General features: G+C 45.1%; 1 protein-coding gene across 1 annotated transcript; it reads right to left on the reverse strand.

Moving 5' to 3' along the window:
- Nucleotides 1–9879: 9879 nt before the first annotated feature.
- VIM (vimentin) lies at nucleotides 9880–25755 on the reverse strand. Its single transcript, XM_069211546.1, has 9 exons — nucleotides 25124–25755; nucleotides 19180–19240; nucleotides 16843–16938; nucleotides 16273–16434; nucleotides 14774–14899; nucleotides 13674–13894; nucleotides 13530–13573; nucleotides 12149–12231; nucleotides 9880–10234 (listed from the first exon to the last, which is right to left on the reverse strand). The coding sequence occupies exons 1-9, from the start codon at nucleotides 25681–25683 to the stop codon at nucleotides 10187–10189; spliced, it is 1401 nt and encodes a 466-aa protein (XP_069067647.1). The 5' UTR covers nucleotides 25684–25755; the 3' UTR covers nucleotides 9880–10186.
- Between the last annotated feature and the right edge of the window lie 352 nt (nucleotides 25756–26107).

Genomic DNA, 26107 nt, shown 5'->3' on the forward strand with positions numbered 1-26107 from the left:
CATAAGGGATGTGTCCCATATTATAAAAGTCTGCCTTCACATAGGCCAAATCTGCACGTTGGTGGAACCTGATGTAGCTGTCCAGGTGTTTCAATAAAGCACACAGTATATCCATCAACACAAGATGGAACATGGGCCTTGACATCTCTGCTGTCAAGCCCAGTGTATTCTGAAAGGAGCCAGTGGCAAGAAAGTGTAGCATTGACAGGACTTGTACTGTGGGAGGGGTGGCATAGGGATTGTGTATGGCAGGCAATAGATCAAACTCCAACTGAGTACATAGATCCATGCTCGTCTGACGATTTAGACAATAGGTCGGGATGATATGCCTATCCTCCAGGGTTTCACGGTCAACTAGTGGACAGTACACTGGTGCATGTCTCAATCTCCTCAGGGCAGGGTAACTAGGACAGAGAGAAGAAAATGTACAAAGTGTTAAGCACTTCACACATGTAAGCAAAACATGTCATCATTGCACACACCTAACACTCTAGACATGCATTGCCCTGCTGACACATACCATAATGGGCATGTAGATGCATCACTGTTTCATGCACATCACATGTATTAGCTAAACCATGATGGCACAACATAGGCCTACTCCGTAGTTTGGTCAAAAATGTGTATGGCATACTTATAGGCATGATATATGCATAAAATGGCAGCCGCCTGTCCTGCTGCACAGGACAATTGGAAGTGATCTAAGTCTGCCGGCATATGTCGTCATGGCGGAAGGCAGTCGCAATAGCTGTGCAACTTCTCATTGGTTAACATTGCTGCCTAAGGGGGTCTGGGGTCAATGGCAATCACCACCAGTGGTGACGGTCCTGTACGCTGGAGTTGTGACCGCCAATTTCAGCAGCCTTGCTCACTTGACTCCTGACCCTCTTGCAAGCGAGACCTCCACTACCTGAGCTGCTGTGTTCTGTCTCTGGGAGCCATCATGACATGTTCTGCAGGTGATAGGGCCCCAGCCCTCACCCGAGAAGAACTGGTGAAGCTTGTGAAAGGGGTCTTTGCCCAGTATGCACAGCTGTATGGGGCACCAGAGGAGCAGGTGAGCCTAATGCCATAGTCATGTGTGAAAGGGGTGTGTGTGATGTTATAAGGGGTAAGTGTACTGGGGAGGGAGTACATGCATGCAGGGGGCATGGAGTTAAGGTGTGTGAACTGAGAGGAAGGGTATGTGTGGGTACTTGGTGACTCAGATGTGTATTGTCCACTGCTGTTGGAATGGGGCATGACTTTCTCCTTCTGTCTGTGTCACCCATGCAGGTGAACACCCATCAGAAGAAAGGGATCAGGCGTGCCATTGCCAAGCAAGTGTGGATCCTGGGGATCCACAGCCGGTGGAGCACCCATAGCAGAAAACGGTGGGAGGATCTGAGTCGCTGGGCCCGAAAAATTTTGGAGGCCCAGCTGGGGATGTCCTCCCAACGAGGGAGGGGTGCCAGTCGGACCCTGACCCCCCTAATGGCCCGCATTTTGGTGCCGACCTACCCTGAGGTAGATGGGCATTTGAGGACAGCAAAGCAGCCAGAAGGGGGTGAGTACTGACGGTATCCTGGGACGTGGCTGGGCTTAATTGGGATTAGGAACACCACTGCGCGCAATGTGACATTGTTGTGAAAGCATCCTCTTATTCGTCTATTGGTAATGGGTACTATGCAACCTGGCTGACTTTAATCAGTAGATGTGTTGCCATGGATTACTGTCAGTGCATGTACATCTCCCATTTCTAGACCTCTACATGTCTGGAATGTAGAGATGGTCTAAAGACACAGGCACATGTGTGACTCCATCCTGCCAATGCAGTGGATGCGAGCATTTGTGTCACCCTAAGCACTGAGTATGACCAGCTCCATCCATCTGCATTTGTGTCTCTGAGGTGTCTCATTCCGCTCCCATCTGTGTAGTATATCATGTGACTCTTGTTTTCTTACAGGGACTATATACTACATGTAATGGTAATGGTATTGACTGAATGCGAGGCTGCCATGACAGTTCTACTGCAGACATTGTCTTCATGGAACTGGATTAATGGCTTGATAGTTGTATAGCCATTTATGGGTGATCTGCTGACTGTAGAGTATGTGAATTTAGCCAAACTTGGATTCTGATTCATGTACAATGGTTGAAGTCTGGTTGCAGACATCATGCATTCCTAGGTGCAAGACTTGTGGGGATGTAACCGTTAAACCAATGGGATCATACTAGAGATGTTAAGTGCCTTGGCAGATCTCGTATATGTCACTATCGTATGTATATGACATGTATGACCATGCCCCAGCAATTGCTATGTTACATTGATGGGTTACTGCCTACATCATGTCCTGATGGTTAGTTGGGGACACATCTGATGGGCTTGTCTTTGCCAAGCTGAAGTGGCAGATTAGGAGAGGTTGGGTTTTTGCATGGAACATTGTATGTAGATGCGATTCAAAAGTTGCATTTAGTCTCCTTGGGCAGCCTCATGTAGTAGAGGTATGTGTAATGGGTGTACAGGCAGTGGTGTTGGTCAGTGTGTGCCTAATGCATCCAGACATTTACCCTCTGAGATGTGTGTTGTCTGGGCTTTGTGACAGGTACTGTCATTCCTGGAATAGTGTGTGAGGGTGGAGTTGTCATGTTGGGCAGTCAAACAGGTGTAACTGCATGTGTGGTGGCATTGTAAGTGGACCATGATGTGATACAGTACATCTGTTGTGACACTGCACTCAGTGATTGAGTATGGATGTGTTATGTATGCTAAATGGGCCAATGTAGATCCACTTAGCAGTATGATAAGTTGTGATACATGTGTTTGGTGTCTGCAGATCTAGCTCTGTGATTTGGTCTGACTATTCACATGGCTAAACCACAGCCTCATGTTTTATACATCAGAGGCAACCTGTTTGGGTATCTGACTTGTGATGGTCAGTCAGAATTGATTTCTATATTGGCATCACTGTACAGAGTGTTTGGTCTGCCATGTAATGTGACAGGCAGGTGCTGTGTGGTCTATGAGTGGAGTTGTCTTCACTGTAATGGATAGTTTACAGAGGGCATGGACTGATCAGGTGTTGTAACTGTAGATGCCTGAAATGTTTGTTCAGTCATCTGCGCATCCATTGGGTGAAAGGGGTATGGAGAGGTATGATGTCAATTCAGGCATTCAATTCATATTGCATCAAGGGAATGCTGTGCCTGAAAAATGGCTTTGGTTGTCATCATGTGGATGACTCCAGTTGTTCTTTCCTACTTAGTTATTGATGTAGGTGTGAGGGTTGGCATACAGGTGTGGGTAGTTGTGACATGTTGTGACATGATGTAGGTAATGTGTATTGGCACCTGCGATGGCCTAGCCAGGATATGTATTGTCAAAGATGTGCATGTTTTCCAGTATGTATGGGAGCTATATGTTAACCAATTTTTGCCCGATCTCTCTCTCTCTCTCTCTCCCTCCCTCCCTCTATTTGTGTGCATCAGCATTGTCAGGCGAAGGAGAAGGGGCACAGGTAAGTGGGGAAGCAGCAGCCCACAGGACCCAGGAAGCTGTAACCAGAGAGAGTGAGGGACCCAGTGAGACGGAGGGCGAGCAGAATGCCATGGGGGAGATTGGATCTGCCCACTCTTCTTCAGAATCCTACTCAAGTGGACACTCCCTGGGGGTGGCGGACCCAGGTGGGACTACTCCAGAACCATCATCGTCTGCCATCCCACTTACTAGCACCACCCTCCCTGTAGCTTCCCACCCAGTTGCCCATGCCTGCTCACCCAGGAGGGTTGGCATCTCCTTTGCTGGAGGCACCTCTGCCCCTGCCCCAGTCAGCCCTGCTGTCCTCAGTGAGGAGGCTATTGACCTCCTTTGGTCCATTTCTGTGGGTCAATCCACCACTGTGAATGCCATCAAGGGACTGGCAGCTCAGGTCCAACAAAGCAATGTGTTCCTGGAGGGCATTCATTGTGCCCTGGCTGGCCTCGAGAGATTCTTTCAGGCTCTGGCCTCCACATTGACGGCAGCCAGTCTCCCTTTGTCTACCGTCCCCACTCTACCTACCTCTTCCTAATCCCAAACCCCTCTCCCCATACCCACCCAAAGCACACATAGACACAGGCATGCATCCACCTCAACAGACAAGGGTACCACTAACAAACGCAAGCACCACAACACCTACCACTAGGATGCACACAAACAACACCCACCTGCAGACACACCAACATCCACTACCTACACTGGCTCCCCTACTACCCCCTCCTTCACAGACACTACACCAGACACACCTGCAACCACCACACCATCATTCATAGATCCAGCCACAACACCTGTCTTACCTACAGTCACCACAATATTAGACCCATAGACATCCACCCCAGTCACAACATCCACACCCACCACAACCATCAACACTGCCACATGCAGCACATCTACCAAACCTGCAGACACCACCCCAACAGACAGTCACCCATCCAGCATGGCATCTCCCTCCACCTCCCCCTCCTCCCAAGACACCTAAATGCCTGCACTCACCCATCCAACAGACACCCAGCATCCACAAGCATTCCACGCACACACTTGCACCCAAGACATCCACACCAACACATTGTACAACCACTCCCTCTCCCTCCACTGCCAAACCCTTTTTCAATGCCCGCCTGTGTGTCTAAGAAGCATTTACTCTCAGAGTTTTCCTTGTTCTCTATTCCTCCCCCACCCTGTGATACCTCCAAGTGATCTTTGTCCCTCCCCAAGTCCAGCCCTTCCATGTCCAAGTCCTGCCCTGCCACCCTGCTAGTGCATATACCCCTCCCCTCTCAAGAAGTCTACCCCTCCCAAGCTCAAGCCCAAGGACCCCCCTCCCAAACCGAATCCCAAGGACCCCCCTCCTAAACACAAGCCCAAAAGACCCTCCTCCCAAACCCAAGCCCTCCTCCTCCCCCCTCCATAATCCCAGGGGTACCTGCCTGCGCCCTTGATGCCCATACTCTGTGGAGGTCATATTGCAATCAGAAGTCGAGTAGGGGCACACTGAGGTGCCATTTGGGCCTTTGGCACTTTGAATTGGCCAAAGGCCTTTTTATTGTAAATATTTATTTTACATCATTTGGCTTTCAAAATATATCTGGAACAACATGTTGTTGGATTCAATTTTAACATACTTGTCCTGCCTTTCTTTCTACGTGGCTGTTTAGTGTTTGTGGGCTTTGGTTAATGTGACATGTGTGTGTGTTGGTTGTGCTATCTGTTGTGTCTGGGCTGCATGTGTAGGTGTGGCCCTGCCATTTGTCCTGCTGACATTGCTCTGTAATGTGTGTAGGAAATGTTTGTGTTTGTTACATGCATGTATGTTGCAAAATTGTGTATTGTTTGTGTTGCCATGTGTAATGGTGGTCTTGTGTGCCCTTATGTGGTTGTTGGGTGTCCGTCTGTGTGTGTGGTGATGGCTATGTCACATGCGTTGTGTGTGATGTTAGCGTGGTGTGACGTATGCTTCGTTGTATGGCAGTGTGAATGTGTTTAATGGTTGTATGGTGTTGTTGTTTGTATGTGTTGTCGTGGAGGTGTGCAATGACATTGCTTGGCAAAGCATTTGTGCAATTGTGGTTGTGATGTAATTTTGTGAATCAGTGCTGTTGTGGATGGTTGTGTTTGACAGTGCCGGTGCTGTTTGTCTGTGGGTTGGCGTGTGTTATCATGTGTGTGTTGGCCATGGTGTGTGTAATATGGACATTAGTGTGTATAGTACAGGTGTGCATGTGTGTATGTAGGTGTATGTGTATGTGCGTATGGGGGTATGGTTACGTGTGTGTGTTGCCGTAGCAAGCAGTCCCGGATGTATATGTTGTGTGTGCGTATGACTTTGGGTTTTCCCTACAGTGTCAGGTAGGTGTATGCACTCACGGTTATTGTCTTCGTCGCCTTCAGTAGTTCTGGAGTCATTGTGCGAGCAGGAGCAGTTCAAGGGCTTCCAGTTCAGGTTCCATGGCAGCTCCAGTCAGGTATGTGTTCCAGAAGGTGGGTGTTTCCTTTGATAGAGTTGGTTTCCGCCAGAGTTTTTGTGGTGGTGCGCCTGCAGCGGAAAACTTGGCAGTGTGCAGCCTCGTAATAGATCTGTCGGAAACAAGGTCTATGGCACCCTGAAGGTGCCTACCGCCATCTGTGGCGGCTTGACCGCACTGGCGGTTTTGCTGTGGTCTACTGGGAACACTGCCATGGTCATAATTTGTCAGACTTCACTGCCAGCCTGTTGGCGGTACGACTGCTGCCGCCAACGCCTATATATATATTTTGCATTATTACTTTATTCGTAAAGCACAATGTCAGCTAGATGAACACTGGATGGTGCACAGATTATAGTCAGTAGTCAAGATGTTAATAACGTGAAGAGAAGATTGCGAGTATACATCTCCGATTTTGTCAGTGAGCTGGATCTACAGATTTGCCCCTGTACTAAATCCCTATGGCCCTGAAAAGGGTCACTGTGTCTGAAGTGTTGGTATTTTCTTGTGAGAAATGGGGAACATTGTTGATGGTAGTACATGTGAGCGATACCTAGGGGCTGATTTAAGAAAAGTGGCACTGCACTGCATGCAACGCTACTTTCCTTGCACTCCTTAGTGCCCCCCTACTGCCACCAAGTGTGCATCATATTTAAAATATGGTGCACCATGGCGCAGGGTAGGAGGCAATAACATCAGAATTCCTAATGCTATTGATGTACTCTGCAGGAGTAGCGCCAACACTTTGGCAGTACTTCTGCAGAGTACATAGAGGGTCAATATATTCAATGGCATGCCCCCTTTTAACGCCTGCTCTGAGCAGGTAATAAAAGTGCCCAAAAATAAACACGCAAGGTAATCTCTTAGATTTCTGTGCACCATTTGTTTGGCCCCTCTAATGGGGGAATGCCCCCTTTGCATACATTATGCCTGGCACAGGCATAATGTAGTGCAAAGGGTTATACAGTGGCGCAATGCATGCTTTGTGCCCCTTTGTAAATATGGTGCGTGTAAAAATCCACTTTAGTGCCTCCTTACCGTCATAAAAATGATGCTTTGGTGGTGCAAAGGTGGCTCTAGGGCCTCTTAAATCAGGCCCCTTGACTTTAAAAACAAGTTAGGGTGTGGGGGAAAGAAGGGGCACATGGGTTGCAAGACTATGGTCCTTTCTTGGAAGGCTGAACAGGAGGTATGCTATTGTGACCTGCACTCATTTGAAGCGGTGGAGAATAACAGAAGGTAAATGCAGAGGATGTTGCAGTAATACAGGCTGAATATGAGGAGGGTGTTTAAATTAGTGACTGTGAGTTTGATTGGTAAATGGTGGAGGGCCTTTTTTAAAGCGCGTAAGTGGAAGATGCATAAAAAGACTACAAAGTGTACCTGTGATGGTTCGTTGAGCTTGACCTTGTGTTAGCACTGAGACAGTGAATTAGCTTGCATATGTCCAATAGTGCCGATATGGTTATTATAAATATACCACTGCTCATGTACACCTTAACAAGTGTAGTCACATTTTATTATTTGTTTGTGGTTTTCTTTCTGCACTAGTTTAAAGACCACTAAAGTCTTAGAATCACTGTACATCGACACACTGTTTAAAAGAATTATAGGACCTGATTTAGAGTTTGGAGGAGGGGTTACTCCATCACAAATGTGACTGATATCCCATCCACGTATTACAAGTTCCATAGGCTATAATGGGATCGTGCTATGGCGGATGGGCTAGCCGTCAAGTTTGTGACAGAGTACCCCCCCCATCAAACTCTGAATTCTGCCCATAGTTCTGTTATTCCAGGCTGCATAATGCCCAGTTCGGCTGAACAGTACTAGCAAAGTGTAGCCCTGTTTATAAATTGGCACAATGAGGAGATGATTTTAGAAAATAGTAAACCCAGCTCCTCTTAGTGTCAACTCTATATCTCTCACCAAGGACCATATGTACGAACACATTTTCCCATAGACACAGAATGGGTAAAACCCTTTGATACATCTGGCACCAAATGTCTTCTCACAATCTTTCCTCGAGATCTTGGCTCCTCTTTATTAGTGACACCTAACAAATTTCTATTTTGTCACATGTTCTTGTTCATTCTCTTGCACTGAGAAAAACTGGACAAATACAACTGAAACATCTATGGGTTTTAACTTCATATGTGCCAATTAATTAAGGAATGGTCTATTAAAACACCATTTGGCTTGCTTAATTTTTGAATGCTTGTTTGCTATTTTCCATTAAATGCATGTTAGACTTCTCTGCGCCACCATGAGTGTTGTGTTTTATTCGATAGCACTCGTAAGATTCCTACCTGACCCATGGAGTAGGGAAAGAGCCCATGGAGTGAGGGTTGATCAGAGGTTGCAATAGGTATGGATGGTTATTAAAGAGGATCACTTCAGTTACGTCCTAATCCAGTTTAACTGAATGAGCTTGTTTTTTGTGCCCATGATGTTTTTTTTTGTCAACTGGCTATTATTAGGATATTATACCTACTGAGCTGTGGTTAGAGGCTGGATCTATTCAATGAAAAGTAGAGAAGCAATGAAGGCCCTGGTGTAATCCTGCAAATGAGTGGGTGAATGCCAAAGGTAAAGTGTTAGCAGGAAGCCTGCAAGGAGCAGCTGGTCAGGAAGGGAACTAACCAAGTCAAAATAGACAGTGTGCTATGAAGCTGTGGCTGAAGGTACAGCAGTAGGAAGTGGACCACTGTGCTGAATACTGTTGATAAGACTAGGAAAATTACAGTATGGAATGGCTGTCACCTGCAATCATTTAGAGAGGACAACCACAATGGATACAAACTTAGATTTTAGTGAGGTTGTTGAGCAAAATCTTGCTCAGCTGTCATCCTGGAGTTGTTTGAACTCTAAATTCAAGTGATTAGTGGGTATCTCCCATTCCACACCTTTAGTGTGATAAAGCAGTTTGATGACCACTCAATAAGACTGATGGAAGAGGTATTTAGGAGAGTGGCTACTGGGTGTTAGAGGCAGAGGGGCCCTGCTTTAGTGGTACGTCTTAGGCAGGAAACTACTATTTTCAGCTTTGCTATCATTGCTACAAAGTGTCAATTTCAAGACCATACTACGAGATTCTGTGTACGTTGTTGCTCGTGTGCACTGGACCAGAGGCAATGAATGGCAAATGTAATTGCAAGTGGGCAAAGGTAATGGAGCTCGGTGTGGTTCTGCTTAGTTTTACAAAGGGCCTGGTTACATTATTGTCTATTGGTAAATGGTTACGGGATTTTTAAGGACTGTTCCATACCACACACTAGAGGCCAACCCTATAAAGGATTCATGCTGCAAAATCTAATTGTGATGCTTGGACATTACACGTAGCTATGTGTTTTATAAATTTATGTACCAATCTCTTAGGGATAGTTGCTAAAGAAAACTCAAACAATACAACATTTGATGTAATCAGGAGACAGTTCTGCTTAAAGCCAGAAGTCAAATAGTGACACGCCATCGGCCAGGTACCAGTGTAATAGAAATATAAATGTATACAGTGGTGACGGCAAAGATACATGCTAAAGAAAATGGTTCTAATAACTCAAAGGTAAGTGGCAAGACTTATGGTTTGTAATGTCATGAGTAGACAGAAAGATGCTCTATTTATGCTAATGTTCAGATCAGCAGTTATGTTGCAGAGGTTCCAATTTGCTGTGGTTGTTTGTAACAGCCTTTACACTTGCCCTAATGGTAAAGTTAGTAATATTTTGATTCATAGTTTTAATCTGTAGTTAATGTATCACTGTTTGATGTCAGCAATAGGATGAGAAATCTCGCAAATGTTTTAATTAAAAAGGACAGTCAAATCAGAAACATACATATATAACCTCCCTTAAGGCATTCTTTTTGAAATATTTATTAAAGCATCAAGAGTTGGGCCACACGCTGTATGGAAAAAGCTCTTTATTGGAAGTCGGGGACTTAAAAAAAAAACAGTATTGCGGCACAAGATATTGCTATTGCAGTTTCTGTAAACTAGACACTGTTGTAAACTCATTTTCTATCTTTCAGAAGAGGCCTCTGCTCGCCAGACCTAAGTACTATCATACTATCTTGCGCTCTTGAATTAACTGCAAAAGGCACTTGCAAGCTTGTCTTCATCTTGAACACTGCGGACAGCTTCGTCTTGCTGGTGAAGGTTGTCTTTTCTGCTTTAATGGAAATACATGCTGGGCTTCACTGCTGTAACTTTTCACTCCAGATCTAATTCATCCTGCTCGTGAGAACGTTCATTAACAACCTGTTAAAAAGGAATGGTTTGTCTTGAATTCGGCATACCACAAAGTGATTCAATTAAATATTAATATTGCAGTTGCATCATTTGAACTGCATAACAACATATCAAATGCCTGTGCTATAGAATTTTCTACGTCACTTTCCAGTTTGTATGTTACACATCCATGAGACAAAGTAAGGCAGCAACATTAGGGCAGCCTATAGTGATGGGGGAGACAAATAACATTTAAAGGCTGTCAAGATCTCATGATTTCTAAAAATAACATTTGCTTTGTGCCTTAAAAATTCTTGCTAAGCTCTACCCATAAATTCTTGGGAGGGTCACGTCTGTTACAGCTCCTTAGGTTTGGAAACATACTCGGAGGTGAATCCGTGATAGGAAAAACCATGACAAATAGAAAAAATGAGCTGGAAAAGCACTTCTGAAAGTGGCCATCTAGTATAGCACACGAGCATCATAGTGCACAACTGTAAAGTTGGTCAAGGGTGTTTCAGATCAAAGATTTCCTGTAGGGTTTCGGTGCAAAGATTGCTCTGGGTGTTTCAATGAAAAATCCAATTGGAATAATTACTTTATTACAGGACTATTAAATGGCCACTTAGGTGTGTGATACCATCTGCACACGGTAAAGGCTGAAGCTATCTGCATTTTAAGAATGCAGTTTTGCTTTCAGGTATTAAAACATGGAAAGAGTGCAAAAAGATAAAAGTTACCAAGTTTGTTTTTTTATAAATGCAGTTTGCATTTTGCATATGGTAGCTCAGCAGTGTGTCGAATGGGCCAAAGAGAAACAAGAAAACTTTACAGTAGAATAACATCTTCATGTAATTCTATAATAAGCCCATAAACTGACCTGCCCCCCCTCCCTCCCCCCCCCACACACACAGACCAAAGGCGACAAGGCTCCATTTTCTGTCATGAGGGAGCAAGAGGGGCGGTCTCGGGCGTGGCCCTGCCAAACATAGTCAAATATGGTTCTGTCATTTTGACATCGTGAGGCAGAGTAATGTTCAGAGGCCTGCTGAAGACTGGAGGTCCCAGTACCTAGGTCAGGGAAGTGCACAATCAAATCAAGAGGTTTTTCAACTTCCCAGATGCTTGGGCAATCATGATAGATGCTCCACTGCTAAATATAGGTACTTTTGCCTGAAGTGCTAAAATGTAGTTATAGTCTAGCTATGTCATAATACCTGCAAAGGACAATACATTAAGCTGTATTTGACATCTACAGAATTATGACAGCTTCATGTAGATTTCATATAGATCCAGAGGCTTTAAGTAACAGATTTAGTTAAAGGCCTATTTTTCTATAAGATGCTTCATTTATTTGAATTTAGTTTAGATTTTAAATATTGGAGATTACATTTATGTCAGATGTTGTACAAAAAATAGCACATAAATTGCTTATGAGTAAAGGCGTATCTCAGAAGCACCATTTCAAGAGGGGATGTCATAAAATAAAAATATTTAATCTGCCATTTCCAGGTGCCTGCCTATTATGTGCAAAACCAAAAGCCAAGTACTTGTTTATTGAGTATATTAATGCTCGCTATACGCATTCTGCGACAACACATTACTTGACGTTCTTCCAATGATTGCTTCTATTGTTTCTAAATAGTTTCATTAAATACTACTAAGTTTTTTAGTTTCTTATAAAAAAGTACGGCATTCAGCTCCTCAAATTCAACAATAACTCATCATACATGTATGGTGATCCACATCATGTGCAGTAGAGAATTGATAATATTGGGCATAACACAGAGAAAAATGTTACATGATATTGATAGAGGAGTAAGAAGTGGTCTCTGAATCACTCTAACTTACTGACCTAGTGCAACTTCTCTACCTCATGCAACAATTGAGACACTTATCTATTCAGATGATCGGGTAAAATAATCTAGGTGGTGTCAAACGTACCTGTCCATCTCTGGTCTCAACAGTCTTAATCAGAAGTGTCCTCTTCGAGTGGGAGTCAATTGGGCGTGATTCAAGGTTAGATTCTGTAGAAATCAGATAAACAGTCTTTGTATGGAAGAATTCAAAAGAAAGGAAACTGATTTCCCTACTATCATGCGTGCAACATAACTAGAGGAAACAATATGTGCAGGTCACTTTCAGCACACACACACAATATGCACACTAGCCCGGAGAGTGTGATTGAATTTATTTACTCGTATGTGTCGAGAAGTCCATGGCTAGTCACAAAGTGAATACCTCAATGAGGAATGAACTCCTCCTCTCCCTTACCTGCGAATTTGTTTACTACATAATTCATGACATTTTTTTTCATAAAGCGAATCCCTCAGTCAGTGAATCAAGGTTGCCTCATCTATGAATGAGTATGTTACTCCATAATTCATGCAACTCCATCAGTCAGTGAATAAAGACATCCACTCCCTCATCTATGAATAGGTAAGTTACTAGATACTTCATGACATTTTATTCCTAAAGCGAAGCCCTCAGTAAGTGACTAACACCTCCTTTCCCTCATCTACGAAAGATTATGTTACTACAGAGTTTAATGACATTTTGTTCACAAAGTGAATCCACCAGGGAATGAATAACATATCTGCTCCCTCATCTATGAGTATGTTACCACATGGTAAATTACTTCATATTCATAAAGCAAATCCCTCAGTGAGTGAATAAAAGCCTCCGCTTCCTTATTTAAGAACGAATATGTTATTTCATAGTTCATGACATTTTATTTTCAATAGATTCATTAAAAGTTTACTGGAGGTAGTGCTAGTATGCATAAGTAATAGCACCATTAAGGTGTGAATGACTTTTTTTTGCCATTATCCAACCTGAAAGCATTACAAATACACTATCTCCGGGTTTCAATCGATGCACTATACATTACAGGTAGGCTTTAGTGCAGGTGCTGTTTATAAATTTGCTAGTTGCTAGTTTGAATTATGGTGTATGGTGGGGAATGGGCAGTTCTATAGTTTTGTTTACTTACTGAGTTTTGAAATTGTGCATGTTTTTGCTTGAAGATTTATATATAAGTAGACATTTCAAAAATGCTCTCAGCATGCCTTAAAATTCGGAGATGCAGTGCAAACACCAGACATACAGCATTTAACAGCTACTTCAAAGAAGAACAGAACCCAAAAAACAATAAACTCTTACACACCATGTGTTGCTTCTTAAAGCAGGCAGAGAGCGGATATTTGCTCTCCTTGTTCTTTTGAGTTGATACAAAGGTTACTATGTAAGCAGATAAGGTACTTTGTTTCGACTGTTGCAGATGTTCCCATGATATGAGTTAGAGCTAGTCTAAAATGTTTCTTACCTCTCATGCTCATGGCAGAGAAGGAGTGGACAGGCACTGTAATCCTGTAAAGACATGGAAGAGCAGATTGTGGTCAATGAACCGGTGTTATTCTGTGAATGTCTAGTGTGATGTCATGATGTGTACATAGTCTTTGCATTCTACCTGCTCTCCTCCCCCTCCAACAGTTTCCTGTACGTCGCAATCTCGATATCTAGGGCCATCTTGACGTTCAGCAGCTCCTGGTACTCGCGCAAGTGTCGCGACATTTCTTCCTTCATGTTCTGGATCTCATCCTGAAGGCGGGTGATAGTGTCTTGGTAGTTAGAAGCTTCGATGCCAAAGTTCTCTTCCAGCTCACGCATCTGGCGCTCCAGAGACTCATTCTGCAAACAGTAAAAGGTACAGAGGTCATTCCAAGGACAACTATCTGAGTCATGATTATTTATTATCATGGATAAAAGGGAATTTGTGGGGGGAAAGTCAGGATGGGCTTTCAGAAACCTAAACCTAACATGTACATGAGCCAGAAATCCCCAGCACACCATCAGTGATATAACGCAAAATGATAGGGCCACCGTGCTGAATATGAGAGGGGCCCAGAGACTTAGATATCTCATATATATTTATTGGATTTCGGACCAATGGAAGGGCCCTCAAAGGGCTTGGAGGTCTGCAGCTCCGCAGGGGATGCAGCAGCCTGTGTTACACAACTATACACCAGTTTCTGGGGTAGATGCGGTCATTTATACAGTACTGCATACCATCTCGAGCATTTTACTCATATGAGGAGGGGGTAACCAAAAGTATGCCCAATTGAAATGACACAGAAAATCTTCCCTGTGACCAACATATAAGGCACGCATGATTTTTCCTCCTGTCAGGCAAGCTCTATTAAAAAAATGTTACAGGATCCACAAAATGCGAACTCTGGTTCATACTAGCACAACCTTGAGACACATGGACTGTGACTGAAAATGGATGCTGAAGTAACATGAAATGCATATCTGACAAGGGGGGGGGGTTAATAATAAAAATCAGCCTAAATTCTTGAATCACATTACTAAAAGAACAAGACACTATCTTGTGAAAGGGACAGTGAAAGAAGAGCTGTTGTTTTTTGAACAATGCAGGCATTAGATATGTTTTGAAACATTAATGTCAGTAGTTGTGTATTTATTGTCACTCTCTAAGATTTTCTAGAGTGAGTGGCGCTGTAAAACGTATCCAGGTCTTTTGGGTCATCATACACGTATTTTACTCACCGTTCCTTTCAGAGCATCCACTTCACAGGTCAGGGTCTGTAGCTGCCTGCGGTAATCATTTGCTTCCTGTTTAGCTTGGCGCAGGGCATCATTGTTGCGATTTGCAGCTTCAGAAAGATCTGCAAACTAGTTGAAGTAGGAAGATATGAAACTCTGAATTATATACGATCTATATCTGAGATATATGCAGACTTCACGATCTCACAATAGAGGCACCAGGCCAACATCACTGCACGTTTCAATCAATCTCACTAATAGTGCACTGCTGGTTTAAATCAGTTACACTTAGTTTAATTAAATGTTTCAAACAAGGCACAATACCATAAAGCTACACAGTAATATATTGTGTTCAGCATATCATTAAGAAGCAGACAGAATTTCATAAAATGATGCACACTCTAATTTAAAGAGCATAACACTTTTCGTGTAGGCTTTATATTGCCCAAATACACCAGAGTGAAGTGCATCAACCAAGGAGTCCTTTTTCATACTGGAGCCCAAAAGCATGCAATCGAAACGCTGCTATGATTCTAAAGCCTTGCAAAACGAATGAAGTGCCATTCATATTGCTGTGTGTGCAAGTAGTGATGCGCGAGAAACCTGAAATCTGTGAGTGAGTCCATGCTAAGCCTTATACACTTGCGGCCAGATGTACTAGACTCTGTTTTCAAACTACTGGTTGCAATGTGTGACCAGTATTTTGGGACCTGTGTTGTATTTTGCGAACCAACATATGTACCAACAGGTTGGTACGAAAAAATACTGAATTATAGTGGGTTGCACTTGCAATGTTATCTTCTTCATTAATATTTATGAGGCAGGTTTCAAAATTGGGACCTACTATGATTCACTGCCATCACAGGGATGGTGTACTGTTGGGGTCAGCAGACCACCGTGTCTGAAATTGCTTTTAAATTAAGCAATCATGTTTTTCAATGCACCCTGGATCCCTTAAAGGAAAATATGATATAAAAAAAATATTTATGTGTTTAAAAAACATTTCTTTTATGAGTAGCCAGTGGTCCATGAGACCACTGACTACTCGTAAAAAATGATTTTGTCAACATTCACAAAAGTGAAGGGGTTTCTTGGGGACTACCACTACCTTTCACTAGTTGGTAAAGTATTAATGCTGTGCGACCAGATTTTGGTCACAAAATATATACACATACCATTCCAAATTGCTATTTCGAAGGGATTTCCTAAACATGCCTCTTCCCCATACCAATTTGGTAAGAGGTCACAAGTCCAAATTGCAGCTCGGTAATGTGTTACCCAATCTCAGTTGGGGTTTAGTACATATCAAAATACCATTTTGCAGTTGTAAATGGCCTGGTTTTGCAAATCGGACACCTGACCTCAAACAGCCTGAGTGCATCTGGCCCTGGGAGTTCTCAATAGTGGTAAATATAATTTAATGTTTTACGACCTTTAGTTTACAACCATGATGGATTACCATCTCCTCTATAATCTAATTTATAGTAAATGTCATTCTGTACCTTGGACTTGTACCATTCTTCGGCCTCAGCGAGGTTTTTGGATGCCACATTTTCATACTGTTGGCGGACATCACGCAGGGCAGCTGTCAGGTCTGGCTTAGCCACATCCATATCAATCTGGACGTGATGCTCCTGGATTTGTGACTGCAATTCCCGAATTTCCTGGGAACAAAAAAAAAAGAAATGGCAAAAAATTCAAGAGGACAATCCAGGCCTAACCCAGAGGTGTAAGCAAGCTTTGTACAGTAAAGTAAAAGTGTTTGCAAATGCTAAAGCAGGGCTGAGGTTAATTTATTGCAGTACACAGGCACTTCCTTTGCTCATTTTTTACTCTATCAGTGTTTAAGGAAGCCCTCCACTGCAACAGAGAAAAATGTAACTGAATAAAACATGCTTTGAAGAAAACGACTTACTGTTGGTGCAGATGAGGCTTGATTTACTTAAGGGGCATGCCATGAACTTCTCAGAAATAGAGTTGAAATGTTTATTTTGCTCTTTTTCTCACTATAATCATGACTGTTTTAAAAAAATCTGAAAACAAAATAACGACAATAATGCACATTATCTTACTTCATCGTGCAGTTTCTTCAAAAAGACGATTTCTTCCTGGAGGGACTCTACTTTGCGTTCCAGGTCGAGGCGTGCCAGTGAGGCATTGTCAACATCCTGGTTTTGACAAAAACAATTAAAAGGTGTAAGTAAATGCAAATGCTTTCATTGTTTAATCAACAACATGTCTGATACAATTTTATGGTACTTAATGCAAACATCAAAAACAAATAACAATTGTTTACTCGCCCCCTGAAATTTATTAAAAACACAGCAGTAAAACGGTCCCCACTCCCTGATGATCTTAATAAAGATGATGAAATTTTACATTTTTGTCATTTCAATTCAGTGATAGGGCAACTCTTAGTCACTGATACTCTGGCTATCCAGTCTCCAAACCCATTTGGTGGGAGAGGGGCAAAATGGAAGTGGCTTTAGGTGGGCTTCTTTAAATCAATTATCAGCACACAAAGCAAAATAAAAAAAATAAAATTATAAAAACAGTCCACTCTGTTTTTTTCCCAAATATTAGGAAAGCATGGACAAGTGAAATAAATTTCTGTGGGTGGGTGGGGCAGCTTCATCCCTTCAATGTCTTTAGGACTCACTTGACTCTGCCTAAGCATAAACTATATTTTGAGGTCAATCACGAGTTTACTATGAACTAAGATATTTTTCTAAAAGAGCTTTTTGATGGGTCTTTGGGTTTCTTAAAAAAAAAAAAAAAAGTAGCTCTCCAGTAATGATGCACAAACAGGTTGACGCATCTTGTATCCACAGTAACTGACAATGCATCTGTTTTTGTATAATCAAATTCAATTTTTGATTGGATGAAACCACCTGACAAAAGTGTCTACTACTTCCATTTGTGCATAGTTCGAGTGGCTTGGCTTATTCAGTGCCCAGTGATTTAGGGGTTGGACAGGGCAAGCATTAAAGACACTGCAGGGCTGGTGGAAGTGGAAATTATCCGCAATTGGGCATGAGTGGTTAGGAATTGAGGATTGAAAAATGAACAAATGTCAAAATGAACAAATGTAAAGATATTTCTCATGAACAGCTGTCGGCAGGAGTGCATGTGTGCGCTAGTGCAGGGCATATTTATAAAGCTGCCTAAAGGTGTACTTTCACATTTTCTGACCCTTATTAGGAATGATGGCTCCTACCACTACAAAATGGTCAAAACAAATAGTTTACCACATTATCAGTAGTTTGCTAGATATTTAACATGCATAACATTATAAATCATATACATATGTTACAAAATTAGTGCTATTTGCTTTGATTAGTGATTTTATGGTTTGTATATATATATATATATATATATATATATATATATATATATATATAGTTAATTTTATCTATGATCTTAATAGAGTTTTTTGTATCATGGGAGGCTTCGTTTTAAGATAAACTATGAAGTTATTATGCAATCTTTCAGTTGGGTTGCACAAACATAACTGTACGTTAAGTGGAGCAGATAGTGTTAAGATGATCGTTGATACTCGTGTTTGTGATTGGCAGATGCTTATCCATGATAAATTTACAAAAATAGAGATATTACGGACGATGACATTGCTGAAATCTTGTTTTAACGCAAAACAGGCTAAGCCACTTAATACGTGCAATAAACTTTGGTGCTTCGCGTCGCTTGCAAATGTACGGAAATATACCAACCCCTAAATGAATAATTGAATGCAGGCTTAAAAAAAGAAACTTAAAGCTTGTTTTAATTAGTATGTACGTGGGGCGTAGGGCGGGGGGGGGCTCTTTGGCATTTGTTAAGAATGTGGTCCATCCCCCCTCGCCCCATGAGCACAAAGACTGCTGTTCTCCCAGACCATTGCCATGGCACTTGATTCTATAATGCTTTGACCGACATTCCATTCCGATGAGGATCCCAGAGAGACCGATCCATCTCTCTGTCAACCAGCAGATGGCGCCATTCCGGCTTCCGGGGCTTTCAGAGATTATGCACAGTGGTCCTTGTGTGTGCCTCGTATGGGTGTCAGTAAGACCACACAGTGACGTGCTCATTTCCTTACTGGGGAGGGGAGCGAAAACCAAAATACTGAATACAGGGTGGTGTCATACTAACTGCAAAAGCAGATTTCCTTTGAGCACCTACATTAAAAATTAATCTATTCTAGATTCATCGGTCAATAGGTGCATGCGACGCAACTTTCTTTTAAATGTTTAACTTAAAAGTGTTATTAAGTCTTGAGCTGGATATAAAAATACAGTTCTCGCAAATATAATACTGGTCCTAAAATCTCTTTCAGAGAAACAGACTTCCAAAAACCACAGAAAGAGATCTACAAAAGTTTAGTTTGGCAGATGAAAGCAAGCGTCCCAGACCTGTCTGAAAGACTGCAGGGTGTTCTCCGCCTCCTCTCGCTGCATCATCTCATCCTGCAGCCTGCGAACAACAACATGAAGGCAGAATTAGGAACAATGTATCCAACACTTTCTGTACCAATTTGAGATATTGTGCATGTGTTCTCAATTTATATAAACTGTGGCGCTGAAAACATAAAGAGATGCCCGCTGATTCCCATGGGGCCTCGTATGCGCTTCATTAAATTCCGAAAATAAATTACAAAAAAAAGAATAAGAAACGCTGTTACAAAGGGTTGGGTCTGAAGCGTGGTGGGGTGGAGGCAGGGGTGGCTGCCGTACTCACTATTCACACTCCAGTCTCAGTAGCACCACTGGTGGTACGTAACGCAACTCCCACCCTCTCGATAGGTTTGAAGGATCCCCAAAAATGTCAATCAGCTGGGCCGCCTCAAAGACAAGACAAACAAAGGACACTGTGCTGGCCTCTCGCGGCCACCGACCCCCTGCTTGCACAATGGACCTCGACTGCAGTGAATGGGTGTGGGGGGGGAGGGGGGTGGGAGGGTGGAGGTCGGGGGGAGCCGGTTGTATGCAGCCCCCACATACCTCCCACACTCGGTCTTCCCCACCCCTCCTTTAGCAGCACACGATGGGTTCTGAGTAGGGGGAGGTGGGGTATAGGAAGTTCGGCAAGGGTCAGACTCTATGAAGGGGAAAGGACAGAGAAACCCCTAAAAGAGAGCGGAAAACCTGGAGCTGCAGCTCCTACTAGGGCTGTAGCTTGGTCAGTAAGATTTGCAGTGGGGGGGAGGGGGAGAGGGGCGGTGGAGAGCTTCAGATTTCCCAACAATCAAGCTGGCTTATAATGTCAAAATACAGGAGTGGAATGGGAGACAAATGCGGATTGGCAGGCGTACCAAGTGACAGAAAATACTATATTTTTCAAAATAACCAAAGTTTTTGAAGACTTTTAACGTAACGAGGGAGAGGATGTGTGTGTATTTATGTTGGGGTTTATGTAAAAAGAATTCCTTGTGAATTCCGTCGGACACCTCCCATACTCCACTGAAAGCTCCTGTACCCAACTATTTTCCAGAAAATACATTTATTATGGGGGGGTGTAACACCCTTAACAGGCCCCCCTGAAGCTACGCCTGTGGCTACCACGCCTGCACATCACACCCACGCTTAACATCAGTAGCAGCTCTGGAGATCCCCTATTCAGCCCAGGCACTGGGATAACATAGGCCCCTGCAATCACTGCAGAAAAGGGGCCCCATTGGGGGGGGGGGTCCCATGAGCCTAAGGCCTATGAATATTTCTATAAGAGTTTTAGGATTACCTCACCACATTCTGCAGGGTGGCCCCTCATTTTGCATTACGCCAATGTCCATGGTGCAGAAACCTCAGAATGTGGGGTCCCACTCGATTCAATGGGGCAGGGTGGAGGGGTTTGGGGACATCTGAGTGAGGGTTGTTAGATACTACTTCTCCTCCCAGCCTCAGCAGCCAGTCCGGGGACCCACCTTGGAGCTCAGGAATCAGAGCCTCCCTGCTCAGATACGGGTCTCCAGTCTGCACTGTGATATATGCACCTCAATCAACACATAATCTACACTCCTTTTTGTGTTTCCCTTGACTCCAGTCTATTTTTGATTTAACTTCATGCTTCTTTTTCTCATCACCCCACACCCAGCTCTGTTCCCCTCCCTCTGTAGGTTCTTTTCACTGCTGGTTGTCCATTTGTCACTGTTTCACAATCACTTATCACCTTTTCTGCCTTTATCGCTAACCGGCATAGGGCGCTGGAGCGCCTTACATCACACACATACAGACACAATGAATCATGTGCGTGTCAGTGTATAGAAAAAGTAACATAAGACAAAATTATTCACATGCCCTCCACACTGGCATGTTTTAAGCGTGTTTGGTCTAGGAAAGCATAAACTCAGCATTCAGAAGGTAACACAGTGGTTAGGGTTGATGTTACTGATAACAATGTATTTCTATGAAAACAAACCATTTTTAGCAAAATTTGAATAATCAATTACTGGGGGAAAACATTTTTTTAAACCTGCACCATGCAGTTTGCACGCAGGTCTTTGATGGCAGTTCATAGCTTAATGTGCTAGATTGTGACTGTAAATTATGAATTGCACAGTATCAAAAGGAGCTCTGAGACAAACCCAGTATCAGACTCAGTTATACACATAAACTTCTGTTCTGTGATCTATACAGTACAGTTATTTGCAGCAGGCTCTCTGTGCTACATTAGATGAGTCAAAACTGACACTAGACAAATGCCCCCATCCCCCCAACCCCCTTGAGGGGAAACGCCTGATGCAGGTATAGCCAGTCCGGCCTTGTCTTCAGTGTTTTATTTGAGATGGTGGTTGTAGCTGGCCCCCACCGGGACTCATTTGTGGGGATCAGCACTTTTTTTCCTCAACAGACTTTGACCCTGAGAAAGGGGGAGAGAAACTCAAAAGGGGGAAACAGGGAGGAAGAGAAACACAGAAAAACAGTGACAAATTGAGAAGCAGGGAAGAAAAAAGAACAGAAAGAGTGAGATAAAGGGCTAGAGAGTGTCTGGTGGTGGATGAAATTGACAGGAGGTGGAATTTTAACTTTGGGGCTTTGGTATTCGCCGCACCAAAATTCGAGAGAGCCTGCCCTGGGCGTCTGAGAAAAGAGCTGGGCCTCAGTTCTCATGTATTACAAATTAAACAAGCCGTGTCGGGGTCTATTTTCTATTTAAGTCGGACTCTGGGTTGCTGTGAACTATGTGAGTAGCCGTAAAGTGCCAGAATTAGTGGGGTGTGGCTCTCCTACCCTCCTCTAACCCACTCTCCCTCCCTAGCAGTCAGCTCCTATTCCGGGGAGGGGAGGGTCACCACTGGACCAGCTCCGAGAAGCACCGGGTCCTCTTGCGTGATTACTCGTTCGACGGTTCTGCCACCGCAGCAACAGCCGAAAAATCCAGCCCGTGCCCCGAGCCAAGAGCGCAGCAGCATCAGCTAATGAGCCGAGAAGACGCTGACCTGGCTCCCGATCCAGTAATCTTTTGGCAGCGAGCCTAGGTCTGTCCTCGGCAGTGGTTCTGCTGCAGAAACGTCCCCCCTTGGACTTTTGAGGGGGTGTTGACAGGAAAGATGCCCTAGCTCATGTAAGAGAGAGAGACGGACAATGCAAAGCAGATGTGGCTCCTCTCCCCGCGCGCCCCAAACACAGTAGCATGCGGGGCCCACAGGGAGCCACATGATACCCTCTTCGCAGTGACTCCCTTAAATGAGCTCACAGGGCGCCAGCTGTTCCTCTATCCTCAGTGATCCTCATAGGAGCATGTGAAAGGCCTACAGGGAACTACATGAGACCCTCTCTGCAGTGACCGCCAGCGCCCCCTAAAAGGAGTATGTGGGGCCACAGGGAGCCACATGAGACCCGCTCCGCGGTGAGACCTCCAAAGGAGCCCATAGGGAGCCAGCTGTCACTCTATCCTCAGTGACCCCACATAGCAGTATGTGAGGGCCTACAGGGTGTGGCCCCTCTCTGCAGTGCGTCCACCAGACACACGTGGTCCAGGCCTACGGGGAACCAGAAGTGGCCCCTCTCCGCAGTGCGCTCACCAGATAAAGAAGCATGATAGGCAGCTACATGGAGACAGATATTGCCCCTCTCGGCCGAGCGCCCCTTTAGGGTCATGTGGCGCCGGCTACAGAGAGCCAGGCGAGAACCTCTCTGTAGTGCGTTCTCATAGAAGCTGTGGGGCCTGCGTACAGAGAGGATACCCTAACGGCACTGGAAGGAGATGGCTCGAGACCTCCGAGCCAGCATGACCTCCCAAGAAAATCAGCCTGGGAAAGATGCGCTGCTTGTATCCCAGCAGCGTGGAAACCTCGAGCTATGTCGAAAAACGAACAATCTCTAAGGTGGATTTCAGGAGCTCGCAGCACTTGGGAGTTCACCGTTTGGCAGACACGGGGGCAAGAGAATGGCTTGAGCTTCATCTAAAGAAGAGCGCGAGTGAAGACACGAGAGGCTGTGCGGGGAAAACCAGAAGTCCGAGGAACGCCCTCCCCGTCCATAAGTATAGATGTTTAGAGCAACATGTGCGGGGAAGCTGCCACGTGTTTGTAAACATGTTGGGATATCAGGCTTCACGTTTACAGACCAGAGGACACACACCTATAAAACCACTCAGCGTGAAATACTTTACGCTGCCGCTAGGAGGTTAAATGCGCCCTGGTTACGAAAGTACTGTCAGGGCAAGCTTTAATTGTAGTAAGCGCTATACCGATCCTAGTTTGCAGATGGCACCAGAGGTGGAAATCAGATTGTGTCCAGTAAGTAAGGTCCTTCGCACGCGAACCAGGTGATGGGCCGATTATGCTAGAGCTCTCATCTTCAATACCCGCAGCAGCACCCAGTCAAGGAGATCCACCATACCCAGGCTTCCAGAAGGCAGCCACAGGGCCACTGGATTATAGCGAATTCTTCTGTAGGTCCCCAGATTCTGCCAATCTCTGATTGGAGGGTGCTCCTTTTCAGTCTTCGCCTGAGTTTGGGAAAAGTTACCAAAGTAACTTCAACTTTTTGACACTAATCGTTCCTTCTGAAACAAGCTAAGAACTTTACTCTTTAAATAGTTCATCCCAGTTGATGTTCCACTATTCAGCACTAGGAGCTCTTAGGGTGACAGTGTAGTTTATAAATAGGTTTTATCACTTTACATAACAAAAACCAAGCTTTCGCCTGCTAAATCCTCAGGGTGTGTCCCTCCTCCACCGCAGGACCATACCGAGGCCCATCTCTTCAGGCGGTTGTTTATCTCTATGTAACCTTCCACTCTTAGACTTTTTTTAAGAGAACAGTCACATAAAATGCATTCATTCATTAGCCCAGCCTGTTCCTCTCCCTCACCAGTCCACCTCCCCACAGCCACACAACACGTACCCTCCCCACCCCTTCTCATTTTAAGTGCAACCCCTCCCCCCCCCACACAGTATCTGACCACACCCACTTCCACCTTCCAGTATCTGATACCGCCTACTCACCATCTGGCCTTCACTGTATCACGCCACAAAGCATCCCCCATCTGCTTCCTGCTCCATCTATCTCAGCAACGCCTCCCTTCTCTTCCTCTGCCACCCACAGGAACCCCATATCTACTTTGCATTGTCTACGCTCTCCTTTCTGACACCCACGCTGTCTTTCTGTACAGGGCCTGGTCTCTTTGTAGCTAGGTTCGCGCATTAAAGGTCTAACTACCACGCGCCTCTACATTACCCCTCACAAGCGTCCTCCACCCTTGTTATGGGACCAGATGGGACTAGTTAGTTCCGGAGTGGGATACTTCTCTTGAGGTTACCCCTCTTGAATGGCCCAGAAGGTGGGCTCTTTCTTATGATGGAGGGCACAGTGTGTATTATTAAATTCCTGGGTTGGGTGCCTATTTAGACTGTCACAAAAGGCTGTGCTTTTCCTTATGTTGCCTGCTGGTTAATGCCAGAATTAGGTGTCCCTCTTGCCTGGGTGTTCTAAATATTTCATTGATATGTCAGGAAAGGTAAAATTAATGCCACAGTGGGATGTCCCTCTATACTGCCCCTTGGAGGTTGTGCGTTTCCTTCTGTCAGCCAGAAAGTTGCCATCACTTGAGTGGGATGCCCAACTGGGCCGGCCCTCGAAGGCTTAGTTCAGTCCTTATGTGCCTTAGAGAGCCTAAGCAAAGACCTCCTAAAGATGATAGGAAATACTTGTTACTGCTAAACTGGGATGCCCCTCTGGCCCAACCCTTATAGGCTGGACATGACGGTCAGCAGGTTTAGACTTAATGCTGGAGTGGGATGCCCCTCTGCCCCTAGGACGCTGGGAGTGGTCCTGGTGGTGGCACTAAGGTCGCCAGCTGTTGCTGAAGTGGGAAGGTCCTCTAAAAGGCGCCCCTCAGAGGCCAGCTCCTTACTTTTCACGCAGGCGCTGGATGTCGTCGCCCATGTTGTCGCGGTCCACCTCCACGCGGGACTTCTCGTTGGTCAGCTGGTCCACCTGCCTGCGCAGCTCGCGCAGCTCCTCCTCGTAGAGGTCGCCCACGCGGGACTTGCCCTGGCCCTTCAGCTGGTCCAGCTCGGCCAGCAGGATCTTGTTCTGCTGCTCCAGGAAGCGCACCTTGTCGATGAAGTTGGCGAAGCGGTCGTTCAGCTCCTGCATCTCCGCCTTCTCGTTGGTGCGGTTGGCCTTGAACTCCAGGTTGATGGCGTCGGCCAGGGAGAAGTCCACGTTGTCGCTCATGCGGGCCGGTGGCATGCTGCTGCGGAGCCGCACCGAAGACGACTTGGTGTAGATGCCCGGGGCGGAGGAGCTGGAGAAGACGGTGCGGCTGCTGCTGGGGCGGATGGCGCTGCCCAGGGTGTAGCGGCTGCTGGCGGTGACATAGCGGCCGCCCGAGGAGGAAGAGAGCGGCTTGCTGCCGCTGCTGCCCCCGAACATCCTGCGGTAGGAACTCCTGGAGGTGGTGGTGCTCATGTCGCCGCTAAGTTTCTCCTTTCTGCTCCTCCGTGCTCCTCTTCAGTGCGCTCCTGCAGGGCTGAGCAGCGACCGGGGACCTCTTTTAATACTCGGATAACGGGACCGAGTCCGGAGAGGCAGCCCCCGCAGCCAATGGGAGGCCCGAGCGGCCGCAGCTCGGCCAATCAGCGGCAGGGTGTGACCAGTCACTTCCCGGGCAGGACCAGCTGCGGGTGCAGGCTGCAGCGGTGGGCAGGGGTGGGGGCAGTCTGTCCCAAATTCTGTCTGTACGGGGAGGGAGGCGGGCTCGACAGCACAGAGTGACGAAGAAGGGGCGTCTGCTGCGCCGAGAAGAAAGGACGAGCAGCTGCTCCATCCATCCCAGCTGCGAAAAGAAAGTTTAAGGTCGTGCTGTTCGCGTCTGAATTAAACCAGCCGCATG

This window comes from Pleurodeles waltl, chromosome 10 (assembly GCF_031143425.1).
Source record: "Pleurodeles waltl isolate 20211129_DDA chromosome 10, aPleWal1.hap1.20221129, whole genome shotgun sequence".
NCBI classification, from domain to species: domain Eukaryota; kingdom Metazoa; phylum Chordata; class Amphibia; order Caudata; family Salamandridae; genus Pleurodeles; species Pleurodeles waltl.

Bases quoted from the DNA above. Each gene is read 5' to 3' on its own strand.
- VIM (XM_069211546.1), bottom strand. From the start codon at position 25,683: ATGAGCACCACCACCTCCAGGAGTTCCTACCGCAGGATGTTCGGGGGC. The intron at 19,241-25,123 runs GTAAGGAGCTGG...TGTTGTTCGCAG, and splicing joins ATCCAGCGCCTGCGTGAAAA to GCTGCAGGATGAGATGATGC. The intron at 14,900-16,272 runs GTACAGAATGAC...TACTTCAACTAG, and splicing joins AAGAATGGTACAAGTCCAAG to TTTGCAGATCTTTCTGAAGC.